At 46.3% G+C, this 18,640-nt stretch overlaps 1 protein-coding gene across 1 annotated transcript in view; it reads left to right on the forward strand.

Moving 5' to 3' along the window:
• The window catches only part of LOC124556266 (adhesion G protein-coupled receptor L4-like), a 370,316-nt gene that overhangs the window by 214,225 nt on the left and 137,451 nt on the right, over window positions 1-18,640 (forward strand). The window contains exons 5-6 of the mRNA XM_047130252.1: window positions 7,397-7,489; window positions 7,547-7,690. Of these exons, the coding sequence (XP_046986208.1) occupies window positions 7,397-7,489; window positions 7,547-7,690 (237 nt within the window). The remainder of the gene's footprint in view (window positions 1-7,396; window positions 7,490-7,546; window positions 7,691-18,640) is intronic.

Here is an 18,640-nt window from a genome sequence, read left to right on the forward strand (position 1 = left end):
TTGCGGTGGAAGCTATACAAATTCTTCCCTGGATTCATCCCTTTTATAATGCAATCTGACTTTGTTTACACTAATCCACTGTGAGGCCCAATTCTGCTTAAATGGCAAATGGGATAAGCTACGACCAAGTACAGCAGAAACTAATGTTCACTGGAGAGCAGGTAGTGGTGAATATCATTTAACGACCTTACGACGCTGCAGGAACACTTTAGCCTTTTCATCTTGATTCAGGCGGCAGCAGAGAACGGCGCGCTCTAGGCTAGGAGCGGCGCACTGCGGCAGCTGTAATGTTCTGACGCGTCCACGAAAATTTGTAAAGTACGCGGACTGGCGTTCTGATTATCAGAACGTGGGAAACTTCCCAATCAGAGCCCTGAAATCCCAGCAGATTTCAGTGTGAGGTGCACCGGTTCGCTGGTCTGGCCAAACCAGTTTGACTCACAGGAACGACGGTGCATGCTGGAATTGCCAAACGTCAGACGGCCGACTGAGGACGAATAAGTTCATCCTCGTGACACGTGATATGTGAGAAGATATGCAGGTCCACTGTCTGTACAGTTGGAAACTGCCACCGGCTGTTAGTCCACCACATGTTACAGACCACAAATCTCACCCACTTGTGAAACACCTGAAGTTTTCCAACAAGGATGGACCAGAGGATGAAGAAGGCAAAGAATCAAAACCACTTTCCATTCAACCTTGGTACAGGAGCCGAATCAGCGAAACCGAAACCGCCTCCACATTGTACTAACTACCTGAACTATCCTCTACTCATTGAGTCTCCCCCTCTTAACTGTTCTGTTGGCCTGGTAGCCAATCCAGACACACTACCAGGGTCCACACACTGGGGGAGCAAGCCCCTGCTTTGCATATCCTGAGAGAAGTCAATCAACAACTCAAAATATCTCTTGTCTGAAAAAAGAAAATTTTAGACCAGGGAGACACCGTTCTCACGGCTAGCGTAGCCATGTTCCAGGAAAAAATATGATGGAAACACAGTCCCTCATTCGATCTAATCTTTCCAGCCCGACCATTTCCAGTTTCTGAAAGAAGGCTGTCAACCTTACCAGACAGTCGTATCCATGAAATATATGTTTTTGCCGCACACTAAAAGAACCAGGCAATTTCCTGGCGTCAGTGGAGTTACAGTCTTGCCACCACCAAACACGTGTACCAGCCGCTCTATCCGTATCGTCCCAGCATCTAACATGAGAATGCTCGGAGTTTTATGAACTGCCCATTGTTTGCACAAAAGCTCAGATTACAGCAGTCTCTCTTAAATGGCTTCCTCCATCCACTTTCCGACAACTAGCCACCTTTGCGACAGACTGTTGTCTGGCCCAGGCAAAATGTTTTGTGAACAGGCGCCCTCCTGCTGCAGCCCTAAGAGGAAAGAGTGGATTGTCATGGCCCGAAGTCCATCTGCAAGTACAATGCACAGAGCACTGCTGCCCAGAAACACTCGCACAGCCAGGTCACTGGACTCAGCATTTATAGTCCACAATCCATCTCTTTCCCCTTTTCTCCATCGCCTCCACTACGACGCCTCGAGTACAAGTTCTCCACAGGCTACACAGGCAGTTATATGAACATTGCGTCCACAATATCCTCATATAAAAAAGAATAAAACACATATACCAATTGTAGTACTGAGGAACACCGAGACCATGACCTAAAATATGAATGATCGAAGCAGACGAAATGAATTAAAATCTGTGCTACGGTTAGGAGTCGAACCCGGGTCTTCTTGCTTGCTAGACAGAAATGCTAATCATTGCATCACCACAGTAAGATGGTCAACATTGCTGCACGAACTACATAAGCTGAGTGCCCTCCCCAACACAACAAAGTTTGTGGCACTCAGCTTAGGTTGTTGGGGAGGGCACTCAGCTTAGGTATTTCGTGCATCAATGTTGACCATCGTATTACGCTGGTGTAATGTCTAGCAAGTGAGAACACACGGGTTCGAGCCCTGGCCGAGGCACAAATTTTAAATCATTTCTTCTGCTTCGATCATTATCGTAGATAATAAAAAGGGACATAAAATGTCTCAGAGAAACATTTAATTATAAAATATGAATATTAATCTGACTGAAAATGTTGTTAAAGTGAGAGAGTGGCGGGTCACCATTCAGTGTCTGGATACTTTTGATCAGGTAGAGTCTACACTGAATGGCCAAAAGGAAGTAGTCAGTTTCTGCAACCTACTTAGCGCATTTGCGTCCGTAGAGTCATAGTAGCAATGGGCTCCTGAAGCCCCATAGTCAAATCTGTGGCGATCTGGCTTACATTAGGTAGACCGGCAATTGCCCGGTATGACTCTGCGGAGAAGACGTCAAGTCCAGCGTCCTGTGCGGCGGTTTATGATTGTCAAAACATTGTCTCTGCGATACTGAAGATCATTGTTTCTTCATTACTGAAAATCTCCTGTGGACACTGTTGACCTTGGAAAACCGGATTCTTGTGTAATCTCCCATATGCTGTGACTCATGCATCTTGCACCGACCATCGTCGCACATTCATAGTACACACTACACAAACTGCTGAGATACCGCGTCTACACTGTCGCCATATGTCGCATCTATCCGCAACGTTCGAGCACCATATACGACACATCTTTCAGTGGGACACCCCTTTCTGTGACTTTTGGCCGCTATATTTAGCTCTACAATACATGCAGGGTGGTCAGAAACAGTCTGAGAAGCTTGTAAGGTGATGCAGGGCCGGTTGTGCTGAAAAATATTTGTTAAGAAAAAAATTTGATACGTTGCTCCGTTTCCGATTTCATTATAATTGAAGTTAGCCGATCAGATCGTTGTGCACGAAAATTCTAACAGTCTGCCAGAGACAGTGGCGCCAAACATGTTCTCCGTTTGGTTTCTTCAAACTGAACAGATGTAACTTTTGCTAACCTAGCTACAATTTATCACTTTTGCACAAGACACATTTTCACTGGTAACGAGCATTTGAACAAGTGGTAACTCACAGACTCACAGGTGTCTATACATTACCGCATTTTAGCGCGTGCAAATGCTTGCACTGGCGTGCTCAACGAGCTTTCAGACTGTTTCTGACCACCCTGTCCAGGCTGAATCTGAACTCCATCGACAAGACTTCGGAGGTTGTTCTGGAATATTTTCTGAACATTTTGGTATGAGGGGCCACTGGTCGCCAGTGTCTCCTCACAACATAGCAGTACGAAACTTCTTTATTCGGTTTGTTACCCCATTTATTTTTGTTTCTGAGAAAATACCTTCACAACAGTAATACACCGTCGCCAAAACGTGCAACACTAAGTTAAATGTAACGTAACAACCGTCAGATGAGAAAGTACTGTCGTGTGGTTCCCATTATTGCAGGAACAGCTCAGCAAAGCAGACTTGTGTCGGTCTTCCATTGCATTCAGCGAACCTATTAGCGGAGTGCATATAGACCAGCACTTCATTAGTAAACCTGCCCACACTGCTGTTTATCGTTGTTAACGGACAACTAACATTGACAGAAAAACAAAGTCGTAACAGAACCGAACAGCACTGAACGCAAACTTCATGGCGAAGAATGAAGTATCATATTGTCTGCAACAAGTACCGTAAGTGGACCAAGTTTGTTTTCACAAAAGACACACAACACACAACGTCGACATTTGCAGTACTGTGCAGATATTTTTAGTGTAATACAGATACAAAGACAAATGGGGTTAAGAAATGAAACGAAATGTATTTACTCTGTAACGAGCCATCGCAGACCACGAATCGGTTGTGGCAAAATACAGAGAAAATATCCCTGATTATCCTACGCAATTTCGGGTGCACCCAGCAGATCTACCACATATAGACGAAAGTAAAAAAAAATTGTTGTTACCTCGGACTTAAAAGTAATCAAGTTAATAATGTTTTCTGCAAGTCAGTCTGGAACCGCATGACCGCTACGGTCGCAGGTTCGAATCCTGCCTCGGGTATGGATTTGTGTGATGTTCTTAGGTTAGTTAGGCTTAAGTAGTTCTAAGTTCTAGGGGACTGATGACCACAGATATTAAATCCCATAGTGCTCAGAGCCATTTGATTTTTTTTCTGCAAAGACCACTTTTCTAATATAAACAACCTGTCAAAAAAAAGAAAAAGAAAAAAAGTGAAGCACCCACAAGACATGGTAGGAACACAAAATAAAACCTCGTACACGTTCACGCCGTTGGCAGACACGTAAATGATCAGAGTTGCAATAGGTGAGAATTACAAGGATCAGTAGATTTCATTAGTGTTGTTCGTGTTTAGTGTTGTTGCGAGCTCTGCTAGTACACGTAAGAGGCGTGAGCCGTATCTGATGTTCAGTTATTACTGGTTTTTCCGTCTTAAGTTTACTGCACTTTAATTGAAGAGAATTTTATCACAGACGCGTTTCGGTTCAAATGGTTCAAATGGCTCTGAGCACTATGGGACTTAACATCTTAGGTCATCAGTCCCCTAGAACTTAGAACTACTTAAACCTAACTAACCTAAGGACATCACACAACACCCAGCCATCACGAGGCAGAGAAAATCCCTGACCCCGCCGGGAATCGAACCCGGGAACCCGGGCGTGGGAAGCGAGAACGCTACCGCACGACCACGAGATGCGGGCGACGCGTTTCGGATTTATTTGTAATGCGTCTTCCGTGGTTATTCTGCGAATTGGGTACATATGTTTGTATAGTTTTTGTTGTTTTATATTAAAAACAGCGTGTTGGTTATAAAGTTGGAGTTCAAGTTCCTTATGGCGTTTTTCTACGTATTCTCCAAACAACTGCTTCTTCCCTCCATTCTAGTAGCGGCAGATGTTGAAAGATTTCATTTCCATATAAACTTGGCAGTTTTTGTCATTCTGCACTATTTGTTGCACTGCATTTTGGTTATTTTGGTGTTTTTACACTTCACCTTTGTAAATCGAACTGAAGTTATCTGTGTTTCTCTGCAGATTCCGAGCTTTGCCAACCTGTGAAACTATTTTTTCTTTGTTTATTAATTCATGCATGTGTGTGTGTGTGTGTGTGTGTGTGTGTGTGTGTGTGTGTGTGTGTGAGAGAGAGAGAGAGACACCCGCCCTCTCTCTCTCTCTGTGTGGGGGAGAGAGAGAGAAATTGGGAGAGGGTAGCGGGTTTCGAACTGAAGTTATCTGTGTTTCTCTGCAGATTCCGAGCTTTGCCAACCTGTGAAACTACTTTTTCTTTGTTTATTAATTCATGCATGCATGTGTGTGTGTGTGTGTGTGTGTGTGTGTGTGTGAGAGAGAGAGAGAGAGAGAGAGAGAGAGAGAGAGACACCCGCCCTCTCTCTCTCTCTCTCTGTGGGGGAGAGAGAGAGAAATTGGGAGAGGGTAGCGGGTTTCGCAGTTTGGCAACGCTCGATACCTGCACTAAAACAAATGAACAGACATAAGTACTGTAACACTGCATAGAGTAAGAAACACACGTAACTTCAGTTCGATTTACAAGAGTGAAGGGTAAAAACACCGAAAAGCACAGCAATAAATACTGCAAAACGGCAAAAACTGTCAAGTGTATATGTGAAATGAAATCCTTCAACACCAACCACTGCTAGAATGGAGGGACGAAGCAGTGGTTTGGATAATATGTAGAGCCACATCGTGAGTAACTTGTACTCCAACTTTATAAACAAAACGCTGCTTTTAATCTAAAACAACCAAAAATATATATTCATGTGTATCCGATTTGTAGAATAAGCACAGAAGATGCTTTATAAATAAAAGCGAAACGCGTCTGGTCTAAAATTCTCTTTAATTAAATTGCAGTAAGCTCAAGACGGAAAAACTAACAGTCTAATAGCTGATTTTAACAGCTGCTGCGGTTTTGACCATGCAGACAAACGTATCTAATTAATGTTGATTGATCACTCCGAAGGACAGCGAGATGCCATGCACTCGCGTGAGAAAGCATTTCAGCACCACTCACACTTTGAAAAAGGACTCATTTGGCTGGCTGGTGAACTGCCCAAGGCCCAGATTTGAAGCGCGTTCGGATATGACAGCGGCCCGATGCGGGACCGCAAAATCGTCGTCAAGGTTTCAGCCAACCACGTCTGACCACCACAACAGAGGATTGCAGTGTCGTGCACCGAGCACATCGTAACCCTTTCACATCTGTGCTTGCCATCCGAGAACAAGCAATAGACTGCTACCAACATTCTGTGTCATCCCGCACAGGTAGCAGACTAACAGCAATTGGACTAAGGAATTACTGTCCCCTGCATGGGCTGCCGTTACCCTCACAACACAAATGGCTGTGACTGGGAAGTGTGGACTGCTGATGAATGGAGTCGAATTGTGTTCAGGGATGAATCGCGGTTGTGCACTACCCTTGATGACCATCGTCACTGAATAGGGCGGTGATTTGGAAAGAGCCCCCATTCTTCCAATGTTTTGAAGAGGCACAGTGGAGTCGTGGCGTGGGGAGCCACCAGGTATGACTTCAGGTCACGACTGTTGGTGACTGAGGGAACTCCGACGGCGCAACAGTACGCCCTGGACATTCTGCGTCCTCATGTGTTACCTGTTATATAACAGCATAGTGGTGGTGCTTTTCAACAGGACAATGCTCGTCCACACACGGCACGAGTCTCTATAAGCCGTCTTCATGATTTTGAGGTAACACCCTGGCCAGCATGACTCCCTGATCTCTGCTCGACAGAACACCCCCATATGCGGGACCAGCTCGAACTTCTACTCCGTCTCAGTGCCAGTAACCAGGATAATGAGGCCCAGTTACAACAGTTGTGGGCTAGCTTGACTTAAGAGCGGAGAATCCTCGTTCACGACACCATTTACAACAGAATCATGCATGAAGGCCAGAGGGGGTACAGTGTCTTATCAGTATGTGGGCTCATACTGTCTGATTCCTTGTGTCCGCCAGGATAGCCGAGAGCGTTAATGCGGTTTTCCACGTCCCTCTAGGTGAATACCGGGCTGGTCCCCACGTTCCGCCTCAGTTACATGACTCTCAGACATTTGAACACGTCCGCACTATTCCATGGCTTACACTAGATACAGACAGCTGGGGTACACTAATTCCGTCCCGGGGGATTCGGGGTGGCGGCAGGAAGGGCGTCCGGCCACCCTCTGCAACTAACACTGCCAAATCCATAGTAACGCGGCCGATCCAGCGTTGAAGCGGGACAAAAGGCTCCAAGAAGAAAGAATACTGTTTGATTCTTTGTAAATTTGAATCGATTTTGAAATCATTGAAATAACATTACATACCCTTTCAAACCTTGGAGATTCATTTCGTTTCCTACTCCTTTTCTGGGTGCTTGACTTTTTTTCCGACAATGTAACTGAAGTACACTTTTGTGAGACAGACGCATTTTGCAGTATATCCTACGTGTCCTTACTAGTTGGTATTTTTCAGAAATCAGCAATATTCGACTGCCAGGTGCAAGGCAGCGTGGCGAGCAACTCCGCGAGCGTTACGGTGGAGGTGGTGAACAAGTCTGTGGTGGCGGTGTGCGCGGCGGAGGGGGCGCTGGGCGTGTGGTGGGCGGCGGCGGCGCCGGGCCAGCTGACCGCCGTGCCCTGCCCCGCCACCCACGCGGGCCGCGCCGCCACCCGCCGCTGCGTCCTCACCGACACTCACCGCGCCTCCTGGCAGCGCCCCGACTTCTCGCAGTGCCGCCGGCCCGCGCTCGCCCACATCCACAGGAAGGTACCCGTCTCCTCTTTAACGAAAAGAAGTAACACTTCAAATGATATCCAACTTATAGGACATTTACATACATAAGCTCGCCGAAATAGCTGTCATCCTGCAAGGTACTGCGACTTGCAGAACAGGGGTCGCTTTGTGAGTAGGAAGCCAGACATGGAGTGTAGGTCAGTAGCCTACATCTACATCTACATACATACTCCGCAGTTCACCATACGGTGCGTGGCGGAGGCTACCTCGTACCACAACTAGCATCTTCTCTCCCTGTTCCACTCCCAAACACAACGAGGGAAAAATGACTGCCTATATGCCTCTGTACGAGCCCTAATCTCTCTTATCTTATCTTTGTGGTCTTTCCGCGAAATGTAAGTTGGCGGCAGTAAAACTGTACTGCAGTCAGCCTCAAATGCTGGTTCTCTAAATTTCCTCAGTAGCGATTCACGAAAAGAACGCCTCCTTTCCTCTAGAGACTCCCACCCGAGTTCCTGAAGCATTTCCGTAACACTCGCGTGATCATCAAGCCTACCAGTAACAAATCTAGCAGCCCGCCTCTGAATTGCTTCTATGTCCTCCGTCAATCCGACCTGATAGGGATCCCAAACGCTCGAGCAGTACTCAAGAGTAGGACGTATTAGTGTTTTATAAGCGGTCTCCTTTACAGATGAACCACATCTTCCCAAAATTCTACCAATGAACCGAAGACGACTATCCGCCTTCCCCACAACTGCCATTACATGCTTGTCCCACTTCACATCGCTCTGCAATGTTACGCCCATATATTTAATCGACGTGACTGTGTCAAGCGCTACACTACTAATGGAGTATTCAAACATTATGGGATTCTTTTTCCTATTCATCTGCATTAATTTACATTTATCTATATTTAGAGTTAGCTGCCATTCTTTACACCAATCACAAATCCTGTCCATGTCATATTGTATCCTCCTAGAGTCACTCATCGACGACACCTTCCCGTACACCACAGCATCATCAGCAAACAGCTGCAGATTGCTATCCACCCTATCCAAAAGATCATTTATGTAGACAGAAAACAACAGCGGACCTACCACACTTCCCTGGGGCACTCCATATGATACCCTCACCTCCGATGAACACTCACCATCGAGTTACGCCTACAGGCGTCACTGATACCGTGGTATCTGTGCCTGTCGTGCACTCTGGTGAGGACAGCTGGCTGTGGTCCAGTGCATCGGTGGCTGTGAACACAAGGCCCTAGTCATCCACCCTAGATGGACCAAGGCTGCAGCAGTTGTTCACGAGTCGGCCAGGTGACTCTGTGAACGTGCCACGCCTGGTTGTTGTGGAGATAACAGCTCGCATATCATCCTAGATGATCAGTAGTACAGGAGGGCTGCCCACACATCAGTCTTCAAATCATCCATGATCTCACAGTAGACAGCAATAGCGGACCACAGTTGTGGTATGTGTAAGTTGGCTATGTCTCGGTGTTGAAATCAGCATGCAGGTAGCAGGCAGTCCATCATTGATTAGCTTTTCGTGGTTTGATAGAAACTCAATTGACCATCATACTCTCTGGTTCTAGCAACACGGACAGAAAGGGATCACGACTGAATATGTCTTTGAGCTCTAAGAGCCTCGTTGTTTAAAAGCCCGAGATTGCGACTATCATGCTGTGGCTCTAGCTATATGACCGCGTTTGCCCTCGTTTATCGTTTTCGTCAGCGCTCCTTGCCTCATTGTGCTAATTCAGAAAATATTCTGTATCGTCAACATAGTGTCTTTCTGTCTAAATCTGACTTCGCAGTGGGGCTCTTGCGCTGAAGTTGTGAAGTATTACTTCACACTACCACATTATGTAGCACTGCGGCCACTGCGTTTATACTTTCCTCGCTCGAAGGTTGTGTGGCAATGTTCGCTTCGTATCCTGATGTCTGTTATAATCGATGGTATATCTTGTTAACATTCCAACTGGCACACCGGCGACGACCTAGCCTGTTTTGTTCTGAGCTCGCTGGGTCCAGCTTCAAAAAATTTAAGCATGTACAATAAAATTATTCTGCCGCTCAACAAGGGCAACGAGATGGCAACATTTTGCAAGAAAACTGCAATGTCGGGCTGTTCTTTGAGACGACAAAGCTATCCTGGTGCCTGAAGTAAGTTGGGCGGGAGGGAGGAGGGCTATGATCGGCTATACAAAGCTACACCCCACAACAGGCATATCCCACCAGCAGTGAGATTTCTTTTCTCCTCGTAGATGCTGTTACAAAACGAGTGTCATCCTTCCCTCCTTCTCCGCCCCCCCCCCTCACCCCGTCCACCACCCAAGAGATGAGGGAGATTTTGTATGAACTGTTGTGTCCCACAAGCCTGGTATATAGGTGTGGCCTGCATTCCGCCGTCAGGACATTGGCAACACTGTGGGTTGAGATCTACTTATTTGTCTTTAACGGAGTGAGTCTCCTAAAACATTCAGCAGAAGTGATGATGGCATGCAGAGGAGAAGATTGTAGCAAGTCATAACGGGTGCAAACACTTCCTAGTACAATTCAAGAACACTTAATTTTTCAGTAGTTCATCCTTACTCAGAGAGGTGCCTCACAGTGGCTTTTTATCCATCAACGATTACACTACCACTCCAGCGATCCGCGTTCCTGGGTTCTACCTTTTACTATCAGAGACAAGTGATTCGATAGTGACTCGTTCCAACGATTCCATCAAATTCTCAAATCGAGGTAAGAGGAGAGTGCGAGACCTCACTTGTTCCTTCTCATACACTGAAAACTAACAATTATTCCTTGTTGCTACTCACGTAAGTAGACACTAAGGGCAAAGCGTAAGGTGGCACTTGTTCCTATGTATATTTTGACATTTAGAAATACTATTACTCTTTGCTACTTCTAGAGACAAACTCTACAGAGCTCGTTGCTAACAGGCAGGAAACTCAGTGTAAGAACAGGAAAATCAGTGCCTCCCTAAATTCATGTATTCTTCTCGTAGTTTACTGCAGTATCATCCAACTGTCACTTTACAGTGATGGCTCCCAACAACTCAGCTGCTACCTGATGATGACTGAGGCTCCAACTGTGTGACTCGCTCACTAGCTCTCTCACTGCTTTACTCATCGGCTACTCCTGAGACTCCCCGAACTGCTGTTTATATTCTGCTTTCTCAGGGTCTAGACAGGTTTCCCCTAACAGTGTTGCTGTCCCATGCTTTCACTTAAGATCCTTTCAATGATCAAAATCTTTCCAGAACCTCACGGAATAGTCTAGAAACTCCCCACCTCGGTCAGCATTTCCTTGTTTTGGCCTCAGTCAGCTGACCTTGCTGTGACCATTGCTTACAGCGTGTTGTTACCCTGACAGTATCCGCGACTGCAGTAGGGTAACATTTTCACCTGGGATGTGCTAATTGTTGTGCCCGCTTGCCCTGATTCCGCATGCAGTGTGTCTCTCGAGTGCCGTACCTATGTCTTACTATTTAATAAAGTCTCCATTGTTTTCACTGTGCCATGACACTTCTTGTACATCTACATCTACATGACTACTCTGCAATTCACATTTAAGTGCTTGGCAGATGGTTCATCGAACCACAATCATACTATCTCTCAACCATTCCACTCCCGAACAGCGCGCGGGAAAAACGAACACCTAAACCTTTCTGTTCGAGCTCTGATTTCTCTTATTTTATTTTGATGATCATTCCTACCTATGTAGGTTGGGCTCAACAAAATATTTTCGCATTCGGAAGAGAAAGTTGGTGATTGAAATTTCGTAAATAGATCTCGCCGCGACGAAAAACGTCTTTGCTTTAATGACTTCCATCCCAATTCGCGTATCCTATCTGCCACACTCTCTCCCCTATTACGTGATAATACAAAACGAGCTGCCCTTTTTTGCACCCTTTCGATGTCCTCCGTCATCCCACCTGGTAAGGATCCCACACCGCGCAGCAATATTCAAACAGAGGACGAACGAGTGTAGTGTAAGCTGTCTCTTTAGTGGACTTGTTGCATCTTCTAAGTGTCCTGCCAATGAAACGCAACCTTTGGCTCGCCTTCCCCACAATATTATCTATGTGGTCTTTCCAACTGAAGTTGTTCGTAATTTTTACACCCAGGTACTTAGTTGAATTGACAGCCTTGAGAATTGTACTATTTATCGAGTAATCGAATTCCAACGGCTTTCTTTTGGAACTCATGTGGATCACCTCACACTTTTCGTTATTTAGCGTCAACTGCCACCTGACACACCATGCAGCAATATTTTCTAAATCGTTTTGCAACTGATACTGGTCTTCGGATGACCTTACTAGACGGTAAATTACAGCATCATCTGCGAACAACCTAAGAGAACTGCTCAGATTGTCACCCAGGTCATTTATATAGATCAGGAACAGTAGAGGTCCCAGGACGCTTCCCTGGGGAACACCTGATATCACTTCAGTTTTACTCGATGATTTGCCGTCTACTACTAGTATCCTATCAGTAACATTTGACCTCTTGTATTAATAAATATCAAGGACAGAACAGAGAAACCGCGGGAAGAGATTATGGCACGAAATACTGAATCTTAAACTACCTCATTGAGTGACATAAACGAATAATAAGCTCGAAAATTAAAAAAATACTCCTATTAAAGGGAGATTTGTATTTCTACGAATATAATATAACAGTATTTGCAACAAGGGGAGGGAGCCTGACTTCTGGTGGGGGATCTGGAGAACGCCGATTGGCTCAACTCAGAATCGAGCATACGATGCAGAAGCCAGCCCGCTAAAATCATTGGGCAGCACTTCACTCTTAGCTGCGTCTGTCAGAGGAAGGACATTCCCTAGTTGCTCCGCGAGATTGGCTGAGTGCATCAGGGACTGGGTAAAAATTCTATGGATGATTGATATTTTGTTGACAGTTTGCTGCTATTTATTTTCTTGTTTCGTAAGTTTTTGGCAGTACATGGTATTCAATTCATTTCAGTTAAATGGCGATGAATTTTTACTTTACCTCCATGTATGAAAGGGTCCGCACAACTTGTAAGTTCCACCAGTTGACGATATATGGTTAGAAAATTTCATTCACTGGTATGATTAAAACATGAAGAACATCGGAACTTATTTCTTTCTTTTCTATGTAGTAAAACCTAGTGGCGACCCTGTTATACAATATTTAATTTATTTTTGTCATATTCTAAAGGCACCAGTTGACTCGCAACGAGGCTTTAGTTCAATTATAATGTATCAAAGTGTTGGACAGTGCGTAAATGAAATGAAGGTGATAAGATAATAAAGGAGCTGGTACTGTGAAATGCAATAACCAGTCAACCTACAAGAAATCACGAAACTCAGCTATTCGCTTAAAATATCATATTGGAATATACACTCCTGGAAATGGAAAAAAGAACACATTGACACCGGTGTGTCAGACCCACCATACTTGCTCCGGACACTGCGAGAGGGCTGTACAAGCAATGATCACACGCACGGCACAGCGGACACACCAGGAACCGCGGTGTTGGCCGTCGAATGGCGCTAGCTGCGCAGCATTTGTGCACCGCCGCCGTCAGTGTCAGCCAGTTTGCCGTGGCATACGGAGCTCCATCGCAGTCTTTAACACTGGTAGCATGCCGCGACAGCGTGGACGTGAACCGTATGTGCAGTTGACGGACTTTGAGCGAGGGCGTATAGTGGGCATGCGGGAGGCCGGGTGGACGTACCGCCGAATTGCTCAACACGTGGGGCGTGAGGTCTCCACAGTACATCGATGTTGTCGCCAGTGGTCGGCGGAAGGTGCACGTGCCCGTCGACCTGGGACCGGACCGCAGCGACGCACGGATGCACGCCAAGACCGTAGGATCCTCCGCAGTGCCGTAGGGGACCGCACCGCCATTTCCCAGCAAATTAGGGACACTGTTGCTCCTGGGGTATCGGCGAGGACCATTCGCAACCGTCTCCATGAAGCTGGGCTACGGTCCCGCACACCGTTAGGCCGTCTTCCGCTCACGCCCCAACATCGTGCAGCCCGCCTCCAGTGGTGTCGTGACAGGCGTGAATGGAGGGACGAATGGAGACGTGTCGTCTTCAGCGATGAGAGTCGCTTCTGCCTTGGTGCCAATGATGGTCGTATGCGTGTTTGGCGGCGTGCAGGTGAGCGCCACAATCAGGACTGCATACGACCGAGGCACACAGGGCCAACACCCGGCATCATGGTGTGGGGAGCGATCTCCTACACTGGCCGTACACCACTGGTGATCGTCGAGGGGACACTGAATAGTGCACGGTACATCCAAACCGTCATCGAACCCATCGTTCTACCATTCCTAGACCGGCAAGGGAACTTGCTGTTCCAACAGGACAATGCACGTCCGCATGTATCCCGTGCCACCCAACGTGCTCTAGAATGTGTAAGTCAACTACCCTGGCCAGCAAGATCTCCGGATCTGTCCCCCATTGAGCATGTTTGGGACTGGATGAAGCGTCGTCTCACGCGGTCTGCACGTCCAGCACGAACGCTGGTCCAACTGAGGCGCCAGGTGGAAATGGCATGGCAAGCCGTTCCACAGGACTACATCCAGCATCTCTACGATCGTCTCCATGGGAGAATAGCAGCCTGCATTGCTGCGAAAGGTGGATATACACTGTACTAGTGCCGACATTGTGCATGCTCTGTTGCCTGTGTCTATGTGCCTGTGGTTCTGTCAGTGTGATCATGTGATGTATCTGACCCCAGGAATGTGTCAATAAAGTTTCCCCTTCCTGGGACAATGAATTCACGGTGTTCTTATTTCAATTTCCAGGAGTGTATATAGGTTATGACTATATGTGGAGGAACTGAGATTACTAGCTCAGTGAAGATCTTGGTGATTGTGTTTACAATAGACTTATTGAATTACTTTACCATTCCACTTAAAGTAGTTACACCTTACACAGAAAGAACGACACCTGTGGGAAGAGAGTTAAACGAGGAGTTGTCATCTTCATACATTATGCATATTATTCCACTCTGCTCCCTGTTAACCTTAGCCGACAAGCAGCTTCCGTCACCACGCATTTGCATTTTTCGGTAAGTATACGTTCCCCTTTCCAGTACCGTCAGTATACACACACAAACACACACACACACACACACACACACACACACAGTTTCTTACAGAAACCAAAGTGACGAACACAATTTTAAATTTCCTTCATGCTTTGAGGTGACATGGCCTCATACTTGACAAACCTTACTGGTTCCTACACCTGAGAACAAGGTTCCTTACAACGGTCGTTATTTTGAAAAGTGTAAACTTCAACAAATGTGAATGGGCGTAACTAGTTTAGGCTGCAATTTTATAGAACATTTGTGTAGTCCTGGCTTGGTTATAGTTGAACAGTGTACAGAACTGCTGACCATTTTACCTGAAGATCTTCGTTGCAGTCCACCTTGAAAGAATCAGACTGGCCACAGTGCATTTAGGACTAGTCCCGTCCCCTGCCTCTGCGTTGACAGCAAGGTGGCATCCCATTACATCAGACGGAAACTCTTCATGGTGCGACAAGCAGGTACGATCTACTCCCTGCCACAAACATATGTGTGTCATACCGTTGTTCGACAATCAATGGAGCAACTCAGAATAACAGCTTGCGCTTCAAAAGACAACTTACGATTCGGCCAGTAGCTATACTTTAGAAACTGGTATGGCAAGTATTAATGTTTTACAATGATGTTGGAGCAAATGAGTCCCCTGACTTCTTAGGAAGACCAGAGTTATTTTAGAAAAGCAAATACTCGTAAGTTTTTCTGGTTCACCCCTTCGCAATATTTTAGGCTGATGGATCTAATCTGGAGAAATCTCTTGGCTGCTGTCTCGCTTATTCTGACCATGTCTTCAGGGTTTGCGATCCAAACAAATTCACTGTTCAGAGGGCAGAATGGCATAGAAGCCTTAAATGACTGGAGTAGATGAGTTGTAGCTAGAGGTTAAGAATTTTCTCAAAACCATTATATATAAAGGTAAAATGATCTTACCAGCTCCTTAGTGGTCGTGGAATCATAAGATCTCAGTTAGCAATAACATTCGTTAGTCAGCAAAACGCTCTTACAGAAGTTGATCGCGGAGACTCAATAGCGTGAAAAAAACCCTAGGCGGCAGCTGCCAGCCCAGTACAGGATTCTTTGTCGTAGTTGGCCACGGCGGCTCTCGGACGACGGAGAGGAGAGCTGCCTCAGGAAAGTACGAGTAGCAGCGGCTGGTGGCGTTGCAGACGCGAGACTGACTGACGTCAGTATCCAGCAGGCAGTAGGCGCGTGTGTTGGGCAAGGCACACGCAGTAGTTGAAGAGAAGGTACTGCTCAGGCGAGTATTTATAGTGACTCTGTCCAACTTTGTTGTGAGAGGGCCCCATCTTCAGTGACGTAAGAGACCAACACAGCACAGCATGAGGAAATTTAGCTCGCAACTACGAAGGTCTGGGGACTTGCACCATGCTGTTTCAGCGATATTCAAATTCCAGCTGCAGGATTTCACAGTCGGCTAGCTTACCCACCTCGCTACGGGTTGCGAAGTGTTGCTACAGCACAGAGAAATGAGATAGTTGACAAAATAGACAAGGAAGTCAGTTTGGGTTGCATCACAGAAAAAAAATTCTTCGTATTTGAGTCTTGTCTTAATCTGTTTGGAGGAACGGTGACTGGAAATGTCATATAATAAGCTGATGACAATAAAACCAAATATCTGGCCTGGTGTATCTCCTTCCAGAATAGGGCAGTGTCCTTTAACCCTTATATTTCTGTTCCGGCGAGGGAACACAGCACTTTCCAGTGCTTGTGGCAGATGCATTTCAGTTCGACACATTTTAATATGGTGTGTTTTGTATTCTGACGAGAAGACAGCAGTAAATGTAAGTAGTGACCCGTCCTCTAACCTAGCTTATAGTTAATTGAGAGTATCACATTTAAGTACAGTTGTACTAAATCCTAGGACTGCTCTGATGACCACATTGCTTAAATTGGTATTGTCCTACTGTAGCTGCTATCTTATCCCTTCATTAGACATACAACCGACACACACAGGCAGTCACAGGGGGTAACTGTGATCTGACGAGGACACCGAAACAGCGACACAATTTGGATATTCTTACATACGTGGTGTCCTAGACTATAAGGGTCAAAATTGTGTAAATAAACAGCCGGAAAAAATTAGTTGGCCTGCAAAGACGATTTTGATCCTATGATGGTATATGTGCCCTAGAGGATAGTAGATATACTGATAACAGTTTCAACTTCGTCCGTAAACAAGTACCGTATTGGCACAGCTGCCAGAGCACCAGCTATATCTACACTTTAATAGGCTCAGTGTATTACAAACGTGTGAAGCAAGCAGGCAACCATGCCACAGAGACGCAGCGAGTTTGAAAGGGATGAAATTGTGGCCCTCCGAGTGGCGGGAAGGTCCTTTCGGAGGATTGCCTCATAAGTCCTGCTTCACTTGCACAACGATGCTGGTATCAGTGGCAGTGTGAACATTCTCACACCTGTAAACGAGATTCTGGTCGTCCACGCAGCACAGACGCCCTCCAGGATCGTGGTATTGTAAGGGCAGCAGTGGGATATCGTACACCTATTACAGCACAGACAAGAGGACTTGTGAGCCGTGACGTGTCAACACGAACGCAGTGCTCTCTATCGCCGCCGGCAGGGCCTCCTCCACATCTCGGATGAGACCCCCGGCAAGCAGACACAGTGAACACTGGCCTTCTTCCCCGACCTTTCCTCTATCTCCCTAAGGGGCTCCATCACCCACCTAATGTTGGAGCTCCCAATCATAGGACCGTTGCTATTCACAATATACATAAATGACCTTGTGGATGACATCGGAAGTTCACTGAAGCTTTTTGCGGATGATGCTGTGGTATACCGAGAGGTCGTAACAATGGAAAATTGTACTGAAATGTAGGAGGATCTGCAGCGAATTGACGCATGGTGCAGGGAATGGCAATTGAATCTCAATGTAGACAAGTGTAATGTGCTGCGAATACATAGAAAGAAAGATCCCTTATCATCTAGCTACAATATAGCAGGTCAGCAACTGGAAGCAGTTAATTCCATAAATTATCTGGGAGTACGCATTAGGAGTGATTTAAAATGGAATGATCATATAAAGTTGATCGTCGATAAAGCAGATGCCAGACTGAGATTCATTGGTAGAATCCTAAGGAAATGCAATCCGAAAACAAAGGAAGTAGGCTACAGTTCGCTTGTTCGCCCACTGCTTGAGTACTGCTCAGCAGTGTGGGATCCGTACCAGACAGGGTTGATTGAAGAGATAGAGAAGATCCAACGGAGAGCAGCGCGCTTCGTTACAGGATCATTTAGTAATCGCGAAAGCGTTACGGAGATGACAGGTAAACTCCAGTGGAAGACTCTGCAGGAGAGACGCTCAGTAGCTCGGCACGGGCTTTTGTTGAAGTTTCGAGAACATACCTTCACCGAGGAGTCAAGCATTATATTGCTGCCTCCTACGTATACCTCGCGAAGAGACCATGAGGATAAAATCAGAGAGATTAGAGCCCACACAGAGGCATAGCGACATTCCTTCTTTCCACGAACAATACGAGACTGGAATAGAAGGGAGAACCGATAGAGGTACTCAAGGTACCCTCCACCACACACCGTCAGGTGGCTTGCGGAGTGTGGATGTAGATGTAGATGTAGATGTAGAACTGTTGCGAACCGGTTACTTGTAGTGGGAGTATGCACACGTCTAGCCCGTCTTCCACTCACGCCACAGCGTCGACATGCACGGCTGGGCTGGTGAAATCAGAGGATCACTCGGAAGATGGAATGGTGTGCCTTCATCTTCAGCGATTAAGGCAGATTCTGCCTGCACGCAAATGATGGTCGTTTGCTCATCTGAATTAGACCTAGTGAGCGCTGTCTCGTAGAATGCATTCGTCCAAGACACAGCGGCCTTATGGTCTGGGGTGCGATGAGTT

The sequence above is a fragment of the Schistocerca americana genome, chromosome X (genome assembly GCF_021461395.2).
Source record: "Schistocerca americana isolate TAMUIC-IGC-003095 chromosome X, iqSchAmer2.1, whole genome shotgun sequence".
In the NCBI taxonomy this organism is placed as follows: domain Eukaryota; kingdom Metazoa; phylum Arthropoda; class Insecta; order Orthoptera; family Acrididae; genus Schistocerca; species Schistocerca americana.